The 23,617-nt window shown below is 39.2% G+C and overlaps 1 protein-coding gene and 1 long non-coding RNA gene across 20 annotated transcripts in view; both read left to right on the forward strand.

Annotated features, from left to right (window-relative positions):
* The first annotated feature begins 410 nt into the window (after positions 1–410).
* Positions 411–9,761, forward strand: LOC143138175 (uncharacterized). Its single transcript, XR_012990154.1, has 7 exons — positions 411–769; positions 1,231–1,368; positions 1,756–1,815; positions 2,240–3,358; positions 5,471–5,519; positions 9,378–9,438; positions 9,741–9,761. It is a non-coding gene; the product is annotated as an uncharacterized LOC143138175 (long non-coding RNA).
* A 6,202-nt stretch (positions 9,762–15,963) lies between these two features.
* The window catches only part of ebf3a (EBF transcription factor 3a), a 95,526-nt gene continuing 87,872 nt past the window's right edge, over positions 15,964–23,617 (forward strand). For all 19 annotated transcript variants that reach the window (XM_076298649.1, XM_076298662.1, XM_076298668.1 and 16 more), the window contains exons 1-6: positions 15,964–16,746; positions 17,015–17,171; positions 17,546–17,609; positions 18,024–18,079; positions 20,366–20,439; positions 22,061–22,129. In XM_076298649.1, the coding sequence (XP_076154764.1) occupies positions 16,613–16,746; positions 17,015–17,171; positions 17,546–17,609; positions 18,024–18,079; positions 20,366–20,439; positions 22,061–22,129 (554 nt within the window). In that variant the 5' untranslated portion in view covers positions 15,964–16,612. The remainder of the gene's footprint in view (positions 16,747–17,014; positions 17,172–17,545; positions 17,610–18,023; positions 18,080–20,365; positions 20,440–22,060; positions 22,130–23,617) is intronic.

A 23,617-nucleotide genomic window follows, 5' to 3' on the forward strand; every position in this document is an offset into this window, starting at 1 on the left:
GCGAAAATGTAGGCCTAAGATATGTTCAAAATTCCCTCTGTGAAACTATCCAAATTATGTCGACAAAATGCATCATTAGGAATTAGAGTTAGAGAGTTAGCTATAATGTTCAGATTGATGTTGCAAATAGAGGCACTATGTGGGTCATTGAATCATTACACAGGGCATTCAAAAATCTTTAATTAAAACAAACAAACAAACAAACAAAACATAACCTACTTGTCCTACTCATAGACAGTAAAAGAAAGGTCCTACTGTGGAGTTTTCAAAAAAATCATGTCGCCTTGAGACCAGACTTCCATCAACATCCTGTTGTCTTTTACTCCGCGAAGCCCTATTGGCTGGGTAACGGTAATGTTTTTGTAATGTCTGTGATCACAGGCCCAACATAAAAAGTACAGATGGTACGACCCACACCAGGAAGGACGTCCTCAGTATTGTCTGCTAGTTATTTATCTGCTAGTATAACGTGGATGTTTTAAGTCTGTTGTCGGTTAAGTGTGTTGTTGCTGTGTGAAGAAATATATGTAGTCAGTTGACTATGATAATAACGTTAACCGTTTTAGGAAACGAGCCACTTGACTTAAAAAGCGATCTCGAGGTTAAAGTTTACGTTACGTTAGCCACCTTAAGGTTTCAAAAGTTGTAGGACAACTCGGTCACTTGGACAACCACACACTTCTTGCTAATCATGTCGATGGAATATATTACTCCTCTCCACAATAAACGACGCCATGAAGAGGAGCATGGTAACTGGGAATGTCAACCGGTAACGTTAATGTTATGTTAACTTTATGTCGACAGCTAACGTTAACAGATCACTCACATTGCCCTTGCTATGCTATGCTAGCGATGAATGTGTAGATTGTACTGCAAGCGTTGTGTTTACAATGCAATATTTTGTGGTAGGCAGTGTAGTTATACTGTTACTTGCCTATTGATACATAATAATATAAATATATTTATAAATAAATAATGACTATTACAGTTACCTCAGCAACAACAGCGAGTCAGGTTGCTAGCAGGCTAAATTAACTCCTAGCGCTGCAGGTTGGGAGTCATAACATTAGCTTGTAACATTAGCCAACTACTTTTATTGTAACGTTACTGCCTCGTATGCATTTATAAGATAACACGCTATACGAGTAGGGTGTATTAGTGGGGTTTATTAATGTTAGTGCTACTTAATCAGTCATGATGTATGGACTTAAACTGTGTTTACGTTTGCAGAAAAGGCTGTGCAGTGGAGTGGTTCATTGTCGCAACATTGAATATGGCGCGGTCGGCGAAAGTCCCATGGATACATGGGAGATCCAGCAGCAAGTCCTACCGAATGAAAACAGAGGCAACGAAGTCGTTCCTGTCATGGTAAATGTGACTATGATCTTGCTTTTTGTGGCGTTCATGTTTGTCCTGTCGTGAATGTGTAACAGGATCCTATCAGATGTGCTACTTTTGATAAAGTCTGATAAGTTAATGGGTCCAGAGCAAAGTTCTCTCATGACATAATTTATGAACGCTCCCCATAAACCAGTGCCAAGTGCACCATTCTGTTTGTATTCTCTTAAGTAATCAACTGAAATAATATCCATTCTTTGATCTGCTCTACTCACTCAGTCATTTGAGGTTTGAATGAAACTGCAGATCGCTTACCAGTTTAATATGCTTGACCACACACGACTTTGAATTATAATGGCCTTGCCCTTGATAAAGCTGACCAGTTTTTTCTCTCACTTGTTCTTTTTCTCTGTAAAGAGCACACCTCAAGGCATGTCATCTGCACAGTGCTGCCCGAGATGTATGGCGGGTGAATCGGTAAGTGATGTTAACAGATGTGTTCTGCAAGTCACAGAATGTGATTATGATTTATATAGTCCAGTCCATTTCGACTTTAAGCAAATTTAAAAATGTGAATAGAGCTTAAATTGAGTTAAAATAGCCTTTTATTGACTTATAGGATTTTGGGAATTTCTCACCCTCTTGGAAAACCATCTATAGTGATATAAAATGCACATTTAGAACTATCTGCCCCAAGGCCAAGTTATCCTCATGCTGATCTCACTGGTTGAGAAATTCAAATTCAAATGTTTATTTGTTGATACTTTATTTACACCTTGGGAGAAGGCAGTGAATGAATTTCTGTTTTGGTAAAGGTAATAGACATACCTTGTAGAATGAAAAGGGCTCTTTTTTAGGTTACCCATGTCACATCAATGCTTTTCTGCTGTCTTCCATACAGGGACACATTAACCACATCATGGGATATTGATAATGATGATCTTCTGCAGAAATGCCTTTGCCATAAGTGAGAGGATGGCCAACCAGTCCTGTTTTGTAGATGCCAGATGCTTGTCCTACTGCACTATGCAACGCAATGCATACAGAGAGTGCCTTGCACATTTACTTTATCTCTGCCAAGTACTGTACAACTCCGCTCCAACGCTGTTTACATGTCCAGGTATTTGTAATGGCTGTATGGCCAGTCATCGGATAAATGATTTCTCACATTCTAGATGAATGAATTAAATGTACTACTACAGTGTAGTTGATAAAACAGCCGTCCTCAGGACAAAGCCATGCCAGTTTTATATGGATATTCACAAAGGGAACCTCCAATCCAGGAAGTTGGTACAAAAATGTAACACATGCAGACACACTTGGAGAGAGAGAGTAGAGTTGCTATGATCAGTCATTAATGATTAGGAATAGAATTGTTGTTTGGTATGCAAATTATTTTTCCTTTTGCATAGTTATATGGTATGGAATCATTTCAGAAAATGTCGAGTAATTCTGAGTGGTCTGATTAATTAGTGATGTTTGACTTGACAAAAAGATAACCGACACAATAATTCGGAACATTTCAATAATTTAATTGAAATAGTTTAATTATTCATGGATTGATTTAATTGGTGTATCTCATAGATACGAATGGATTTATAGATATAAAATTACCCTTTTATAATGTCCAAATTAAAAAATATATATATTTGAAGAAATGTTGGGTAAAATCAGGTTTAAAAAATCTGCATTCAAAATGTAGTATCCGTGTAGCGTAAACCTTTTCTTGGATTTTGTTCCATGTAAACCTTTTTTTGGATTTTGTTCCATGTCATTTTTGTATAAACCATGAATGTTAATAATAGCAATATGTCTCACCTATGCAGTGGTGTTTCAGTGTATTCATTCCTGTGTGTTGGTTATGAGTCCGTATTGTCACCAAATCCCAAAGCTCTGTTCCCCTTCCTCTGCACACTGCACACAAGATGGTGCTGTGCGGTCTCTTTTGTTATCCCGAATCACAGGTCCTCACGCTCAATATCTCCATGAGTCATACAGCAACTTGTGTCTTGCTCTTGTGGTAATTTGCATAGTTCATTCATTTTTGTTAAAAACAACACTGTATCTGAGTGTAAAGATATGATTAATGATAGATCACTATTTTGTACATGAGGGAAGGGGCCATTTTCTTTTCTCATTATTTCACAGCAATTTTTCTAAAAAAAAAAAATGTCCATGGAAAGACCTTATTTCCTAATTACTGTGGATACACAAACTAGTGCATACAAATACAGAGAATATATACAATGTCATCCTACAAAAACATAATACCTTTAATATCTGTACCTTTGCCATATAGTTTTTATTATTATTATTAATCCCAAAACCTTGGAGTTTTTCATAGAGGTTTGTCATGTGCCAATGTCTTGGTATTCATAAGTCATTGTCTCTGCTCTTGTAAGGTCTAAAGGAATTACTTCAGCTCAAAAGAAACCATCAGGAAAGGCTGAAGTTTGTCGTAAGTCAGCCAAGATGGATTTAAGTGTATTACCAGCACAATCTCTGCTGTCCTCCCCCAGTGCAGGCTGGTGTACAAGGAGAAATGAGAGTATGTTCTCAGACAAAGCTTGACCTCAGGGAGGACGTGGCTCGGAGGGCCTAGATTTTCAATAATGTAAGACAATAAAGCTTAGGCTCGTAACCTGCTGCAATATGCTACAAGTGTAAGGAGCTTAGCGCCTAATAAAGCAAGGGGAAAGAACTCATCTTCAGACTCATATTTGGAGATCAAGGCTGCCCCCTGAACACTTCATAAAGACAGTAATGAGGTAGCCAGTTGTTATGGATGAGAGGATGTGCAGCTTTTCTTGCTGGTCAAGCCCGACACCTGCCATCTGATGTTCAAGATATGAATGAGGGATGGAGCGATTTCCACTGGGCTTTTATGACAGGTGCACATCTGTTTATTTTGAGGTTAACCCTTTGTTATGCGTGCTCCTCTCCCCGCCACCACTGTTGCTGACCTGCTGCTTGTGTCGTCTCAAACTTGACATTTTCATAAGTGGCCCAAGTTGCTGGTTTTGTCCTCAGGGGCTCTGGGGCTATTAGAGTTTTATTGTAGAGAACAGCAGGTCACGGTGCACTGGGGAGAAAAAAAAAGCCCACCTGCGTTTTTGTTGTTATTAACCTAGGTGATGAAACACAGATGTGGTGTCTGGACATTTAAACAGCTCAGTGAATTCGTAATACAGAAATGCAGAATTTAGAAATATACTAATTAATCAAGTATTGCCTTTAAAATAGCAAAAAATAAAATAAATAAATAAATAAACAAATTCCATAGACAAATGTTGGCAGAGCATTCGAGGGCACCATCAGGAGGTAAGCGGTGGCAAGTTATTTCTCCGTGCTCTGCTTCCTAAACCTGGGCCCTTTCTCTTTCATGAATGTGTCCTTCACTGGATCACATATACTCTTACAGCATTTCCACCTACTTTGTTTATGGGGCTTTGATCCACAATATTCCAGTTAAAGTTACACTCATGTACTGCAAGGTGAACCTTTCGTTATTGTTCCCTATGGGAACTCAATACCCGTGGAGCCTGTGGCTTTTTCACCACAAAATCGAGTCCCTTTAGTAACAGAAATCTCTAAAGATGCTGAACAAAAGGTCAAACACAAAGACACATTTTTAATGCTCTCTTTAATGATACAGATTTGCTCCTGTTGCAGAATGTCACTAATTCTCCTTGTGGTTTTAACGGGAGTAAATATATCTGATTTACGGTGCACCGGCAATGTTAATATATGAAAGTATAAATGAAAATAAGGTGCTTAGGGAGTATATGATAAATCAGGTGGACACACATGCTAAAATCTTGACCTCTGCACCAAAATCCTACCCAAGCAGTCTTTGTAATGACATTGTATTATGGACAATCATAACAAAAAAAGACTAATCTGCAAGCACTATTTGTTTCCCCTTTGATGTATGCTTCAACAGCCTTTGTGAATGTACAGCTCACACAATAGGGGACTATGAACATTGTGGATGTCTTTTTGTGTGTGTGGATAGAGAGGAAATGTTTGAATAATAGCTTGATAAAGGTGTCTGTCCTTGGTGTCAGAAGATATGCTGCCTCATGACTGTGGTCCAGCTAATGTGTTTCCATTATTTTCAATGATTTTCCAGCTGACATAACAATCTTCCTCTGAGATCCTTGGAGAGATTTTGGAACTTGGTGAGTCAAAAATCCTCAGTCATATAAAACAAGAATTACCATGTGTATAACCCTTTGCTTTAGAAAGCAACAATTTATTCACATCTTATACTAATTAGAATTTTTTTTTGAGCTTTTTTTTTAGATTGCTTTTACGTTTACTAATTCAACTGAACATTTCTCTGAAGTCTACAGATCCTGATAAAAAATCAATAGCTTATTTACAGAAAAGTACAAAGTCATGTTACATTTTTAATTTGCTTTATTTATAAGGACTATACACTGAGGGGGGAACTACAAACCCATTGGAACAGATTGATTTGTTATTGACATTGGTTCTGCAATCTTATTAAGCCCATTTCATTTTCAGGTATTAAATATTAAAATTAACAAGTAAGGGAATTGCTTTGCAATGAGCCCACATCAACATCTGTTTTTTATTACTATTATCTGCGTTATTGGAATAGTTGCTAAATTCAGGAAACAAAAGACACCCTATAAATAAGACACATTACTTGCACAGTCTTTTATTATTACATTGCAATTTGCACACATTTGCAGGATTGGTTTTCATGCTTGATACAATTAGTGGCCAAAAGATGCTTAAGATATTTCCTTTATCAGTACTGAATAGTAGTATTCAAACAGAGCTGTAAAGTTTGAAGGTCACTTGTCAATAAAAGGACATAAACAAAAAACGATCCTATCTGAACTCTCCCCTATATTGCACACTAGTATGATATAGAAGCTTCGGGAAGCCAGGCCTTGAGGCATCGGAAAATGGCCTCAAAGGTCATATTCTATATTAGTGGGAAAGGAAGCGGCAGCCATTGAACATACATGTATGCTGATTTAGAAAATGTTCAATAAAATGATGCAAAAAAATGCTTTTTCTAGTTTAACCCTATAAACCTCTACTAGTCTCCCTCTTGGGAAAAGAGACCTGAGCAGACCCCTTTTCTCAGGAAAACAATGGCAAAAAGGATTCTAGTATATTGTTAGGGTTATTTACTTAGCTGAAATCACCTTTGTGCCTTATGCCTTGTGTCTTGACAGCGCTCTGTGTGCTCAAAGCAGTCCCTGAAGACGTTTGCAACATACATGGTATGCAGAGTGCCATTCTTGTGTCGACCTGCCAGTCAGCAGTCAGACGCAGCCGATGGTGGAGGCACTGTTAGCGTTACAAAACACATGAAAGCAGAGGACTCTCAAAGACAGCTAATGTCAGGCAGCGTGTCAGGGAAAGCAGGTAGTTTTGAACCGAATGAAGCATCTAAAAGAGGAGCAAAGTGTGGAGGAGGGGAGATATGACTACTAATGCCCCGTGTTTTAGCTCGTTTCCAAGTGCCCATAAAGAATAAGAAGAGGAATGTGAATTGGCAATGCTTTCAGCGTCACACTGGCAGTGCCATTGGCTTGTTTGAGTCTTGAGTCTCTCGAGTGGTGGGGAATTTGGATATGTTTATGGCTGATCCACACACCTAAGGTTAAAATAAAATCCATGTCAAAGATGTTGTGAACCTACTGGCCGTCCCTTGGGGAGAGAAGTAAAAGGTAAAAGGAATTAAGACACATCCTGTTCTCATAGAGGTTAACGACTTGACTCGCATACTCTGGGTGGCTTACTGGCTTCTCCTAGGTCCACAAACTACATCGGACTTGAACCCTTCGTAATTAAATGCTTTATTTCTTTACCTCGAGCACTCAATCCAAATCAGCACATCACTGGAGCTTTTGCTAATTAGGGCAAAATATAAATGAAGACCGCATAAACATGGGGAACGTGTTAACACAGTGCAAGTGCTGTAGCTGGGCAAACATTCAGATTCCTTAGAAATAATTGCTGTGTTAACATTCTGTGCAATTATTGTGGGTCTGCAAAACTGTTTACATCGCAAAACAGGAACCTCCAGGAAATCCAACCACAAGAGATGAAAATAATGTGCCAATGGGTGTGATGAACACTCATTTTGCTAATTAGTGCTTCTTTATAATGTAGTGATTAGTCAAAAATAAGTTGGAACATTGATGTTGAAGTTTTACTATAGAATATATGGATGTTTTCAATAGGCCTACATCTGAGAGATTTAACAATTGCCTTAGACTGCTTTTGTCTCACTGTGTGTATATCTCTCCCCTATAGTTATGCATAATACAGGATTTATTTACCCGGAAATTGTGGAAATACAGTAATACAAACAACTTTCCCCGAAAACTATTCCCAAGCTACTTCGAGTACATCTTGTAAAACAACTGAATATGTATTTGACCTTTCTTGTCAAGTCAACAAACAACAAAAGGAAATTCAGAATTTCTTAGGCTAAAATGTATTGCATAAATCAGCCTTATACAAGCTTTGTACAGCAATTAGCCCACAATTTTATGAAAATACAGTCTGTGTGGTTTATGCAACACACCCACATCCTGTGCTATCATAATAGTGCTTTGTTCACAATAATCATATTCTGAAAGTAACACATAGATGAGTGGTGTATCATACCTGAACCCATACGTGAATCAAGTATCACTCTTCACACAAACTTGTCATAGGCACACACGCACACACACACGCGCACACAGTGAAAAATACTTGCTTGTGAAAAATGAATAAATGGTGTTAACCCCACGCGTATGCATCTGCTGTTTTAAATTTAAAACGTGTTTACATTTTTTTCCACCTCCGTGCCACTCTCCAATGTCTCAAGCCATTCACCTTTTCTGTGAACAATAGCGACTTGCCATTATTTTGGTGTTTTCACAGCAAAGCCCTCCCTCTCCCCTCTGCTAATGAAGGAGCTTCACACATCTGCATGAGTTGCCACTACTGACACTCTCTGCTCTTAGGGCTCTGATGCCGCAGACCTTCTCTCCAACAATCTAAATCCCCCAGTTGTCTAAGCAGCGGGTGGAATGAATATATCATTTGCTGGCGTGCTATTGGATGTGGCTACTTCCGCAAACACAAATAATTACTTGAGCAAAACATCGTCTACTCCACTCCCTCAAAACATCCACCCACGCCACAGAGTTCTGTGCTCGACTGTAAGCACGCGCAATCACATTCAGGTCATGGCTAGGTTTGTGAAAGTATGCAGCCTGTCAGCTGTCTGCAGTCTACCTGTTTTGGGTTTGATGCACAATGCAATGCAATGTCAGGACCCGAAATCTTAGCACGGCTGTTTTCGCTCCCACCGAGTGCTCCGTGAAAAGGTTCAGTCTTCGATGATGTTTTTACAGGGCTCCTGTCCTACTTGGGTGGGCTGCCACTACAGGTATGGGCATCAGAGAGTGAGGCCCATGGGCGGTCTCTTCACTGCCGCTCTGCGCGAGCCCAGCCCCAGTGGTCCCTCCTTCAGCAACCCTATGTCTTCGCTGCCAAGTGGAGTTATGGAGATTTGTTGGAGGGAACTTTTCAATGCACACAAATCTGTCTGACACAATCTCATACGTTTGTACTGGGGAGGAGGATGTATATTTGAATTCCAGTCAGCTTCAACCTTGTTCTCACAATGCAGACATTGTAATGACTCAAAAAGACTTCTGTGAAATATTCGGTCACTGCCAAAAAGAAATAAACTGATACATTTGTTTAAGAACTACACAACATGAGAAAGATAAGTTGTCAATCCACTGATGAACTCCCTTTATGTTGCCTCTTTGCCATTTTGACAGTGTAATACAAGTCTCTAAGTGATTTCATTATTAAGGCCCAAGAACCACAGGAACTGAAGCACATAACGTTGTCTATTTGGAGTGTGTGTGTGTGTGTGTGGAGGGGGGGGGGGGGGGGGGGCTGGAGGTTAAGAAATGCCATTTTTTTGCAGGTGAACAACAAATGAAGTCATGTGATCATTTCTGATCAGCTTTTCATTCTCTCAGTCAGATAGGATGAACAACAATGCTCCTGAGTGTGCATCTCATCTCATGCAGCAGACACTGAGTAGGTCTCATCTCTGTAATATGAATGATATTATATATTTCCAATAGTTTTGTTATTTTAGTTTATTTATGTGATGCACACATGGAGAAAGAGTTGGTGCAGTAATGAAAGCGAAGGATTAGCAAAACTTCTACATAAAACTTCTAGACATATTCTATGTTGGATGCCATCCAAATCAATTTGGGGAACAACTGTCCAATTTACCTGCACATTATATTTGATAGTTTGATTATTAATATAATTCACCTCTAATCATGCCCTGTTGGAAAGTTTGTTACATTAAGGTTTTCCTCCCTTCTTAGTCCGACCAGGCCCATGTGTGCATGATCATCCAACTGCAACACCAGTTGGAATTTGAAGGCTACAGACAAGGTACATTTATAAAGAAATTAACTAGTCATTATAGTGCACACATTTTTGTTTATGTATTTACAGTATCCGTTTATTTACAATAATCTGGTTGGTTGTTGACTGATTGTCATTGTGATCGAGGCAACAATATCCATCTGACAACTTGTAATTTGCTTAACCATATGGGGCTCTCCTAATCAAGCATAATTTCTATGCATAAATAGGTTCTTCTCTAATGTATCACAGTTTTCCGGCCTATTTTAGAAATAAAGATGCATATGCATGCTTTTTAATTGTTCTTTCACCTGAAAACCTTGCTTGTATGTTTTAAGCCTATTTTGACCACTATTTCCTTAAAGGGCTCATATCACTCTGCAACAAAGGTCTTACTCAAGGTGCCTGTAGGTGGGGCACTATCACCACAAAATGGAGTTTGGAGCCAGTAAATCCGGCAATGACTTAACCCACGGGCGTGTTAGAACGAATCTGTAGAGAGAAATCTGCTTTTTCTCTGTCCCAATTGCGAGATCGTCCAGATGTTATCATTTGAATCCATAACTCTGATGCTAATAGACTAAATACGGAAAGAAAAAAAAAATAACATGATTTTCACATAGCCTATTCATTGGTTTAAACATTACTTTCTTAACGCGCACTTGCGCTTCGAGATGTGCACTGCATCCACCCTCAAACCTTTGAGGTAAACTTTTAAATCGTTGAACCTAATTTATCACTAAGGCTGTACGTGAGGTTGAGCTGACCCAACTACATTTATTTTCAGACTCGATTTCCACTGGATATTTTACATGTTAATTGTCTAGAATAGGTCTCAGGTTCTTTATTCAGTTTTTTTCTCCTTCTTTATATCGGTATTGCCTCGGGCAACGCTGAAGGCGCCCAAAACCGCACAGCTTCTCCCTCTTCATTTTAGTATCAGAATGAAAATGCTAATTATATGGCAACTGAGCCCTTGACATAATTTACCATTTTCACGTGTTTTACAGTCAAATAAATGCTGGATGTGTCCATAACAGGGCACAAGGCTCAATGTAATTATACAGGATTTATTTAGAACAATAACAACAACACTAATAATAATAATAATAATAATAATAATAATAATAATAATAATAATTCATTTTTAGCTATTGGATGCGCAATGGCAAAACACGCAAAATGTTAAGACGGAAAACTGCACAGTAGCCTATACACTGCACTGTTACAGTTTTTCAACTTGTGATATATTTAAACTTTTAATTGAAGACTGGATTGTATTAGGACATCTGGACTGACGGTATCAAAGCTGACACCAGCGTCCCAGAGGTTGCTGAAATTTCAGAGTTAATTAGAACGATACATGTTTAATTAAAGCCAATTACAATATCTAAAATGACCTAATCGAAGACTGTTTCCACAGTGAAGGTGCCCTTAGTTCTTCTTTATTTGCATTCATGCAACCTAGCATGCGTTAGTTTTACTTAAGTTTAAAACAGGTTTTGTGAACTTTTTGGATTAAAGGGTTATTTTTTCCGTCGATTTATCAACATGTGTCAGCGCAAATCATTCTGCACGCCCAGTCTGTATGTTTGCTATAATAAAACATAATATAATAATTCATAGCCATGCAAACATTATTAACTCTTTAAAAAAAATCTTTCCAAATATGCTTTAGCTGACCTTTTCTTTTAGCTTGAAATGAGCAGATCAGAAAGAAAAGAAACTTACAAGACGATGTTTTACTGAAAGGACAACACCACTTTTTTTGTCCAGCACTAAAATTATAAATAGTTCTTAGGCTATCATTAACTTATGCCTAAATCATTAACCCTACATAAGGCAGACGAGCTAAAGGAATGTAATAAAGTATGCTATACTTCATTGAATATGATGATGCTTCGGTGAAGAGCAAATTGATCTCGGACTCATATGCTACTTTGCCAAAAGGAGGCGCTCTTTGTCAAATTTCAATCAGGAAAATGTTCTGACCGTAAGTTGAGAGTGAATCAGGCTTTGTGTTGCCTTTGAAACCAAGTCATTTGTACTTTCGTGTATTTGAACAGCGTAAACAGAACTCTTTTTGTTATGTGTAGGCTATATTAAACTTTACCCATTATTTAATTATTTTAAAATAAGGAATATGCTATGTCACAGTTGAACTGCCTTCAAGTTGAATATTTGGGTTGAAACAAACCTGTTTATAGAAATGTAATTTCGAAAATAGGCCTTAGCATTGCCCATATGCATAGGCTACTACTAATTTGATTCTCTCGTTATGGCTGAACATAGGTCTATCAGACAGCCGAACACATGCAATCTTATATGCCTAAAGGTTTTCACGATTTTGAGAATATCTGTTATCACTATTGATAACAATAGTCACCACACTTTCATATTTGCCATGATTAAGAAATAACTCGTTAAACATGACTCATGCAGTAAAAATATCACGCAATATCTGGCCTTGAATATCTTGATGTTTGGCGCAAGTGTGCAATGCACGTTTTCATTTCGGATGTTCGTTGCACACATACACACACACACACACACACACACACACACATCATCAAACACACACACCATCAAACACACACACACACACACACACACACACACACACACGCTCAGATACAAACACGCACGCTCTACATGCACACAAACTCACTAGACTAGGCGCATAGGCCTGTGACGAGTTCAACAAGAAACCAGTAATTTGTTATTAGCCTAAGTCACAGGAAAGACGCAGTTGGGGCCTACAAATATATTAATGTAATTAGAAGGCGATATTTCTTTATGAATTTTATGAATTGTTTGACGGGGCAAATGTAAGATACGCGTTAGATTGAATCACTGGTGCTTCAATGGACTATTTTATTTTCCGCAAACAGTAGCCTACACTTCTGGACACACACAATGCCAGAATAGGCTACTGCATCACAAGCGATCGCTCTACGTGGTTAACTTACACATTGCCAGCATTTTAAACTTTTATTATGAAGTGTTTGTACCGAGTGATTGGACGTGTGGATAGTGCCTCGGTCACAGACGAGGATGCGTCTTGCTATGAATGAATGTCAATTAAACGCAGCATGGTTTTAAGTTTAATTTGGTCTGTTTCAAGGAACTGCACAACTTTCTTTCAACTCGACTTTCCATTAACGTTTGTGTGTTTGGAAAAAATAATGAATCATTTGGCCCTTTTTTCAACTATTATGCTGTACATGTACTGATGAGGCTCCCATCCCTGTACGTTGGCTCAACGCGCTTCTCGTCTCATGATGTGTAGGCAGCGGTTGCGTCTTGGGCTTGCATCTAACATTACAGACTTGCCGCTCTGGCCGACGAGGGCTGCAAATAGGAAATCGGTGTATATTTAAGCTTGCTCTATGCGCTGGTATGATGTGCAGAGGACAGCTGGGCAATGGCCATCTGACTGACTTTGCCTTGACATCTGGGAAACCCACTGGTGTGTGGCACGCGAATCGGTTGATGTCGCTATTTAAATGCAAATTTGTGGGGGATCATTGAAGCCTCACCCCGTAAATTCACACAAAAGGAACACTTCACACACAATAAGGAGGAGGGTCGTTTCTTCGGGAGGTCTTGGCAACACCAAGCAAATCTTATTCAAAGCCACACACCTTCTGCATGAGTAACTTTCCTTTTGTCCGGTGTCTACTATTAGCACACTTCTCAAAATAAGATCTAACATTGGGGACATAACATTTACATTTCTACAGGGCTGTGCAATTTCAAATAGCCTACATATGCCTACACAATATATTATTATTATTGTTGGTATTATTATTATCAGTATTATTATCATTATTATTGTTATTGTTAGTGTTGTTGTTATTGTTATTATTATTGTCGTCAATAATTATAATGTGGTATTGATGTTTATTTTATCTCGCCATTTGAAGTTATTTTATAGTCCTAATCAATCATTTGTGATCATGTAAAATAGCACATAGACTACAGTTTGGAATTGTCCTCTTCTGGTGTGACCACATCTGTGTCTATGCACAGTGTGCAATGTACTCAGCATATGACAGCCTCTCCCCTAACATTAACCCATATATCACATGAAAATGGTTTACACTGACATTGTGAATGAGACAAAGTTTCTGTACATTTGTTGATCCTAATTTATTTAGCCTACGCGGAAGCCTTTAAGAAGAGTCAAAAGTAAAAGTTGGTGAATTAAAGAGCGCATTTTCCACGCTTTGGATCCAGGACCAGATGATCCTAGAAAATGAGCTGAAATAGATTCAGGCTCAGCGCCTGTTGTGAAGAGCAGCTGATTCCCCTATTTCTGTCCAGATGGCTTCTGAACACAGATTTGCATTCATTTTCGCCTAATATCTTCCAAAATAGAGGGGCAGCTGCATTTGTTGTCAAATAAGGTTTAAAACTCCTTTTTAGGACAGGATCGTTACCTACGTGATGGGGTTGTCGAACTTTTCCTCTGCTTCTCCAGTGAACAGTATCAGCTTTAAAAGGATTTGTCTTAAAACCCTAATTTGGTAATCAGATTGAGATCACCCTAATCTGTAATCTGTTGTAGAGATACAGTACATAGGCTAAGCGATAACTTTTTTCAACCATTGAAAATACAGCCGTTGATAAATATACGCACGATTCAAGTTGTTTTAAATGTCTAAATAAGCACGTGTATATGTTGGTTACAAATGAAAAGGATGACATTTTTAATCGCCTTTCACTTATACACAGAGCATGCCATCTTAAGAAAAGACGCTCGGCAACATTACACACACCCTTCAACATAGTGTTCATAAGCAGTTTACACGTGCGTAACGTCAAATTTAAAACTTCAAAATATAATGTATATTTAGTACTTAAATTTTACTAATCTTTTTTGAACATGTAATCTTATTTACTAAAATAATCATAAAATATAATTTTATTATACTTACGTACTTAATTAGACGACCAGGCAATGTAATGGATTTTGAGACGAGGCAAGAGCAACAGCTTTGATAATTCACTTATCTTTGGCAATAGTCATTAACCCCCAACACCAGCAAAATAGATTGCTCTCTAAAACACATCTCTCTTCCTTTCTACGTCCCCCATCCCACCCCTTTAGTGCACAGGGCTGCTAGTCCCTTGATAACCCAAGTCGGACTTCGATTTTTGTCGATTAATTAAAATATGAACATACACACCCTGACAACTGACAATATGACTCTTCTGCCTTGCAACCCCTACAAGACTGCGCATCAAAATCGGTAGCTGTTACTCCATACAAATAGTGTATGTATTATAGTAAAAGACATCCACGGTCCGCACCACAGCCGGGGAGGTTGGCCACTGTATCCCCTAGGTAACTTTGCTCCCAGTGCTGTGGAGGAAGTGCACCAAAATTAACGAGAATTATCGCCTACTGAAAAAACTATGTATCAGACAATCAGTGCATGGAATCGCTTATGTCAAGACCACATAGTTTGGGCTTTAAAGGGAATTACATAGCTTGGGCATTGAGCTGCATATATTCATCTCCGCTCACAACGTGTAGCCTACCCAGCATATGCATTTACATGTCATGTTTCTTGATAATAAATATCAGTTTACGCAAAAGGATTTTGGACGTATGCTCTATTCAGAGCCTCGCAAATTGCTACGTGTTGCTGTGCATTGTAAATCCATTGGTTGTCAGTGGTCAAAACAGTGCTTCACATCAGTGTCTAATAAGGGTCTTCCGAACCGTGACTGTCATCTGCATGTCACACTCACTGAGCATCTGACATGGGTAATGTTTTTTTTGTGATTCCTAAATCACAACGCGCGCAACGCATCCTTGCAGTGACTACTGATAGCCTACTTCTCATCGTATTCAGTAGAATGTGTGACTTGTTTCATACTTTTCCCTGGCTCTTCTTCGGTTATTACAAATGCAGCAATAACGAGAGTAACATGACGTACCTGCACTAAGTCATTAATTGCATTCCTAATAACATTTAGCAACATCTTGCAATGCCCTGTTCGTTTTGTAGTGGGGCTATTGTGAGTCAATAGCTCACAACTCAATAAAATGTTCATTCCGAAGGAGAACCTTGTCAATGAAAGGAAAAGTGGCGATGTGGTTCTCAGGTTGCAGGAATAGTAGTAGTATGTAGCGCACTCACAGATTCAAGCACCGCCAGCGACAGGAATTGTCAGCCTTCCATATTTGGTCAAAGCCACGCCCAGTGCGCGTCACATTCTGACAGTGCGGATCCCGTGGGCTTAGAGTTTTGGCTCCCGGGAAAGGTTCCATTCCTAGGGGATAGAGGGCTGAGTTTTGTATGCTTCCATCCATTCTGCAAGACGCTAAAGGCCCCTCATCAACCTCTCCTGTGTCCGGGAACACCTCCATGGTAATCATTTTTTCGTTTATTTGTCTTTTGGAGCTGGAGCGCCTTGCCAGAAGTGGTCGATTCAGCAGTGTCCTGAAGCTTTTTTGATGCTGTTGTAGGATGACACTAGCCTGAGAGCATCAACACATCACAAAGTTACAAGAAATGTTTTAGCGAATTGAAAAGAAACACCAACAATATCCTGATATTTCAGCGACTTCTTCGGCGAAAGGATCACGGTCCAACAAGCATAGAGAGGCATCAGTTTCCTACTCTGTAAATTCTTCATGTCGTGCCAACGCAGGACGAGTTGAAGACGGAAACAAGACTTGTGAACTGGGTTTTCTTGCTACAAATCAAGAAGGAACTCTTCCTCGTGTCTTCGAGACTCTCGGAGAAAAGACGCACGAAGCGCGTTTCTAATTTCACTTCTTTGGCTGGAGCTGGTTTGTACGAAAACTGTTTTAATGTTTGGAATTCAGGAAAATATACCAAGAGGAGGGACGACTATGAAAGAGGAACCACTGGGCAGTGGGATGAATCCGGTCCGATCGTGGATGCACACAGCTGGGGTAGTGGATGCTCAAACTGCCGCCCAAAGGTACGTTTGCCAAAACATCCGATTTTTAATGCATTTCTCAGATCGACCCTAAATCCCCACAATGCCATGTATCAATTACAATCTCCCAGTGCACCTCTTCAGCCCCTTTCCCTCCGTTCATTACATCATATTACTGTTAAAGTGACAAATCAAGAAATCTCCTGTCTCTAAAACGTGCTTTCGCCATCTCCAATGTTTTCATTAGCTGCATCTATCTCAAGTGTATCTCCCTATTTAACCGAGATGGTTTCTTGTGTTTTCCCCGCAGCGGTGTGGGTTTGGCTCGGGCACATTATGAAAAGCAACCGCCATCCAACCTCAGAAAATCCAATTTTTTCCACTTCGTCCTGGCTTTGTATGATAGACAGGGACAGCCCGTGGAAATCGAAAGGACCGCTTTTGTGGACTTTGTGGAGAAGGAGAAAGTAAGCGTTTATCGTGTTAATTTCACTTAAACTTATGCACTTAACACTGTAAAACTAGGTCGTGGAGTACACACGTGCACTTACTGTTGATAGGTGCTCCTTGCAAATGTCAAAGCTTACCACACAACACTTTCCCCATTTTTAAAAACATCATACATTTTATATATATATATAAACTAATTTTGTTAAATGAGAATAATTATAGACCTCCTGCCTCGGACATTAATAAACACTTTTGTCTGGAACTGGAAAAAACATATAGCCAGGCATGCTTCAAAGACATTTATTGCAGAATAAAGTAGTCGCACATGGACATGTGTAGTAAGAGTGAAAAATAAGTGCACACCTCTGATTGAGACGTTGCTTATTTTCAGGAGCCAAACAGTGAAAAAACTAACAATGGGATACATTACAAACTGCAGTTATTGTACAGCAACGGTAAGTGACAATTATCTAAACCGATTCTATGTAAGAATTACCACTCAGTGCAAAAGTAAAAAAAAAAAAGGACAGAGAAGACTGAACTGACTTTCACATCATTACTAGCTTCTTGCCCTTGTATTTTTTTTATAGCCTATGAATTTGACTTTTGTTTTTGGATTATCCATGCATAGGACTATTTAGTTTACAGTATGTAGAACAATGTGACTCTGCAGTGATTTATTATTGTTCTTGTTAAAGTTTTTTTTTTCTTTTCATAAAGCTCTTACGCATCATATGTCTTTAGTATTTTTATTGTTATTTGTGCAACATTACCCCTGTAGAAAAGCATGCGATGTGAAATTAACCGTGGTAAATATATTGTTTAATGATTATTAGGTAATTAAAGCAACATGCGACTTATTTTTACAGGCGTCAGAACAGAACAGGACCTTTACATACGATTAATTGATTCCATGACAAAACAGGTAAGTCCTTTACATTATGCTATTTGCTATTGCATGATTGACAGGGAATTGCGCGCTGTCTAGTTTTGATATTCTCACAGAATAATAATTCATTATCAGAATGTTTAATAAATCTAAACACAAACCATGAAAAAAAGCCACGAACATGTTTTATGTAGCGTACAATACTGGAACAGATGTGTTCTGGTGTATATTATAATAGTATAAAAATAGTAATTCAATTGTGGTTATTTTAATTGAGGGTTGTGGCAATAGCATCAAATGTGGACCTCTTACCGGACAGAGAACAACTATCCTTGCCCCATTATTCAAGTTCTAAGCTCCAGGGGTCTCCCGAATCCGTCTGTTTCTGTAGCATTTAATACTGGACACGTTTCTGTAATTTGAGTGATGTGAATGATAGTGTTCCCCATGCATTTTGGTAACAGTAGGCCAGCTCGGATCATATTGTCAACATTAGATACTTGAATATGTTACTGTTAATTTGATTATAAAGCCACTTTTATTGGCCGCCGATTTGAGAGGTCATGCATGAAGTAAAAAAAGGCATTGTTCATTATCAGTGCGCGCGCCTTGTTTAGCCCCAATTAATTCATTTTAGTTGCCTACCGAATCCTTATCGTCACGCTTTTGAACAACTTAAACTTTGCTTCAGAAGGAACACATTTACTATTTCAACTGAGGGAGTATATATTTAAGCTTCAAACTCCACACATCATATGCTATGTTTTACATCAATATCAATTGACTGTTTTGAAATATGGGCTATCCTATTTACACTGCATTGAGAGGACCACTTGGTTGCAATATCTTGCTTCCTACTCAAGAGCTGTTTTTTCCCCTGCATATAATCGCTGTTGTCTGAATCGCAGAGTGAACTCTTCCTTTTGAAAGAGTCCCTTTTTATTAAGCACTATTTGATATTATCTTGTGTCTTTCCGTGTATTGGCAGCTCTAATACAACAGAAAAATGAACGTTTAATCTCACATCTCGGTGATGCGGTCTGTACATGATCAAAGAGTCAATGGCGCTGAACAGTCAGTTTATGGATTTCCGTATCTTCAGGAGAGGGGAGGAAAATAAATCACAGCAATATACATAACTATCGCGTTGCCCAAGTAACACATGCAGATACACTTAAAATACAACCCAAGCAAGCTACAAATAAAATGAGATAAATATCAACTAAATATTTCCTCCAACACAAGAAAATATAACATACTTTATTTGACTGTATCATGAGTGACTCCTAACAGTAAATGGAAGTGTTGTCTTGATAGTGATGGCTAGTTATATCATTCGCTTCACGCGTTTATCTCTTATTTATTTTTGCTTATTTTTATTTTACGCTTTCTGTTTGTTCCTTTACTGACGGCCAGAGTAACTGGATGGCCTCCCGTTAATGAACTGGTATTTTCCCCCTTCTGCCGCGGCTTTGCTTTTGTACTGGAGTCCGCGCGGTAGTCACAGGCGGGCGCGTTGGAGTGTGCTCTACCATAGTACATCATAGACACAGGGAGGGAGGGAGAGGGAGACGGAGCAAAAAAGAACTGAAGGCGAGCGCACCTACAGCTTTACGCCATCTGTTAAAGCCAATGCTCAAAAATTACTCAACCATACCCCCGACACCGCTTTTTATCCAAAGAAAAATCATTGTTAGCGCTCAAAATAAACAACAGATTGCCCATTAGCACTTTCCCCCCAAATATCTGCAGATTATAACCACGTTGATGTATACGGTTATGGGTATTATTTACCGTGCCCATCTGCATCTGAAAAGCATTATGTGTCTGATTTCCATTACCGCTGTAATATTTTAAAAAAATCTTAAAGGCCTTAAAGTCCGAGCATGTGACATTATTGTTTTTATGGTGCTACTCTCTTGTACTACTCTTCTCTTGAGTGTCTGAGACAATATTTCCAAACAGTGATTTTAAAAGGGTCTGTGTCTTATTTATATATGCAAATAAATAAGTATGGTTGTTGAATGGACTATAGGCTACCAGTAGACTATGTGCACGAAATAATATATTTTTTATTTATTCACACAGTCAATGACATCTATGCTCGTACTTGTGACACACTCAATTGTAAAAATAGCGAAGTCGTCAATTATAGGCTACTTAATTGATATTAATTGTGTTTTAATTATACATGGATTTGTTTAGATAGTTTTGCATTTTACTAAATATGCTTGGCCATGCTCTATTTGTACTATGTGTAACTCTTTACATAGAAAACATAACCAAGCAAAATCTAAAATATATCTATCTTTTTGTTTCAAGGCTATTATTTATGAGGGCCAAGACAAAAACCCAGAAATGTGCCGTGTCCTTCTTACACATGAAATCATGTGCAGGTAAGAAACATTATTGACGCATGGCGTACTACATTAATTTACCACCTCTGCGTGAAAGCTCTCTGATTTATCGCTGTTAATAAAATGTTTGATGTTTGAATTTAGTTATCTTTATGCTTTGCGTTATGGTTTGTACATTTTGACATGAGCCCTACCATGGTCAGTGTGTTGGTCAGTTGTGTTGTTAATTAATTAATAGTTAACAGTTCATGAAGGCCATATCGAGAGTTGATATATTTTGTGTTGCGTATTGTTCTCAACAGTTACTTTGGTCTTTCTATTGACTGGGCCTGCAGTTGTTACGATAGAGTGATAGTTTCTGTCAGTATTAGGCCTACTGCGGTGAGGCTAAATAAAATGAAATCAGGTCATTGATGACATCGGACTCCAGAATGCATTTGACTGGACGCACGAATACGGAAGCATTTAAATGCATAAACATGCACCCCTCTGCAATCGCTAAAAACAGAAAGAGTCTGGTTAGCCACTCAACTCTCGCGCATGAGAGAGCTGAGGGTTGATGCGCACGAGGCTAACCTAATCTCGGCATGGTTCTTCATTGTTATGAAACTACCTGAGCTATAGCAGCAATTTATTAAATCGTCACACCCTTGGACACGGTGTTTTAAGGCAGCACGTGTGGACTCCGGTCAGAATATTGCAGTGTGAACATGAGAAACGTTTGGGTCGTTTATGAATCCGGGCTGGAATAAGCGCCTCACTCAAGGGGACAAAGAGTCTCTCTCCCCTTCCGTAATTTTTTTTCTATATTGAGATGTAGTAGAGCTCAGTGTTATTTTTGTTATTAAATTCTTGCTGAAAGTATGCTTTAGAGATAAGACCTTATTTTACCCCACCTTTCCAGAACTGTTATGTATGTAGAAAAGGCACAGATGTGAAAGGGAGTCATAAGAGGAGGACTATAGACTTTCTTTAATCACTTTAGCTGTCAGCTTTGGGGAGCTTTACATACTCTCCATACCATATGGTGTTAATTTAGCTAATTTGGACATGTAACCATTATACAAGTATTCCTTTAACAAATACAAGTAGCATAACATTTTTTGTGTAATTTCAGCATGAATTAAACCCACCATTATGGTCCAGTGGTACCACTGGTAAACCTTTGCAAAATGTAAGCATTGTCACCACTTTGTGTAAGATTGATGCAGGCTTTTGAGCTTGTAATTAATAAATGCCCCACAGAAATACTGGTTGAAGGTGGCATCTTGCATCCTCTCCAGAAATAACAGCTTGACAATTAGAGGTAAACAAAAGCTGAAGCTGTGAAAAGTTATTCCCCTGCCTCCTGGCATCGCCTCTTCTCAGTTCACTGCTAAGGCAAACACCACAACATGTTGTTTTCCATCTTTTAGCAGCAGCGCATTGCTAGATGTTTATTCGGCGCGATTCTCAGAAAACCACACCAATCAACAGCGGCAAACATGGCCATGATCATCAACTAGCTTCATGACTGATTTGAAGTGGGAGAGGGGGGGGGCAATGAAAAAGACACTGCCAACCAACCATTGCACACAGTAGAGCTTAACCAATATGTTAAAAGGCTTCAGTTGAACCTGTTTTTGACTGTCACATTTGTTTTCTCCCTCTTCCACCAAAGCCGGTGTTGTGACAAGAAAAGTTGTGGGAACAGGAATGAGACCCCTTCAGACCCGGTCATCATTGACAGGTAAGGCGTCATTTTTGTTTTGTTCACCACGTCTCTCCTCTCATGTCCTCAAGATGTGTGCTTGTTGTCCTCCCAAGTCTGTGCCAGGTTGAGCTCTCGCCTGGTCTGTGCTGTTTGTTGTTGTGCGCCGTTGTGATGCACAGGTGGGTTGACTTGGAAACCTGGTCGTCTCTGTGGGGATTCAGTAATTGCTCGCGAGTTGTCAGGGGAAGCAGTTTCGCCGGCCTCTCCTCGTGCTGTGAGGAGCAGTTTATACCTAGTGAGCTGCTGGCTTTCAATTCAGAGGTGGATCGTCTTCATCCTCATTTGTTAACAAGTGTTTTCATTCTGTTTCCCTCCATCTGATTGCCATTATTCTCGGAGTTAGCACTGGAAATACTTCTTGGCCTCTCCACATGAGTGTTTGGTTCACAGGATAGTGTAGTCTTGCATAAAAAGTCCTTTACACTGGTGTTGTGTTTTAAAGTGTGTATGTGTAGAATGGAATTTTCATGTCTGATGGTCATGTGATTAAAATTTTAGGGGGTGGTTGTATAAAATTGATTACTGTGGGGGCTGCAATGACTGGAACTGATGTTTAGGGGAATTTTTTTCGTACTGTTTAATCACCTTGTACATATCGCTTTTTTATACAAATTTTCCTGGTGTGATTTTAATTCAGATTTAAACAGTAGAATTGTTATGATGATAATAGGCAGTAACTGCAATACTCACAGTAGAAATAATTTGTTGATGATTGCAATTTAATAATCACTTGTAATAACCACAGTGAGTCAGTCGGACATAAACCAGAGGACAAGACAGTGTTTGAAGTTCAGGCTCTTAAGTGTTAGTGAGGTAGAACAAGTCCACCTTGCTCCATAAATCCAGAATCCACATTGCTCCCACATGCAGTAAATGACCATGAACCCTCCGTGTCTGATGCCAGCGCTGGGAGCGCGAGTGGCCCTGTGAACTGGCAGGGGAAGGCAGCTCGGGTATTTGACAGACCTCACTGTTGCAAAAAGTTCCTCTCAGAGGGAGAGCTGTGCTGTCTACAGGCAGAAATGAAAGCAGGAGGAGAAAGACGACGAGTTGGGCCCGGGCAAAATATGCACCACCAGTGGATAGCAATGCTAATGTTTGACTAGCTGAAATAGCTGTTTGCTTAGTGGAGAATGTTTGGTATCTGACAGAGAGAACATCTCTCTTATTAGTAATCAAATAGGGCCCACCAGTTGCTGCCGTCAGTCAGGGACTGGGTCCACCGTCGGAAAATAGGTCTCACATTCTGGAGGGCTGATTTTATGGAAAGAGTCGTATGCTTTTCAGGCAGCATGTATTTTGACATTGTTGCACATTCTGGGGTTATGATGTCTGTGTTTCCTTTGGTGTCTCATTACTGTCATGGGTGAGAGGAAACACAAATAATATTTGCGATTTCCTTTCCTCAGTCGTCTACAGACCAGGAAGTCACCGCTATGTCATTTCAACATCTTACCCTTAAAG

The sequence above is a fragment of the Alosa pseudoharengus genome, unplaced genomic scaffold (assembly GCF_046254945.1).
Source record: "Alosa pseudoharengus isolate Yale_2024_CS ecotype anadromous, Long Island Sound unplaced genomic scaffold, YU_APseudo_1.1 YU_APseudo_1.1_scf_21, whole genome shotgun sequence".
NCBI classification, from domain to species: domain Eukaryota; kingdom Metazoa; phylum Chordata; class Actinopteri; order Clupeiformes; family Clupeidae; genus Alosa; species Alosa pseudoharengus.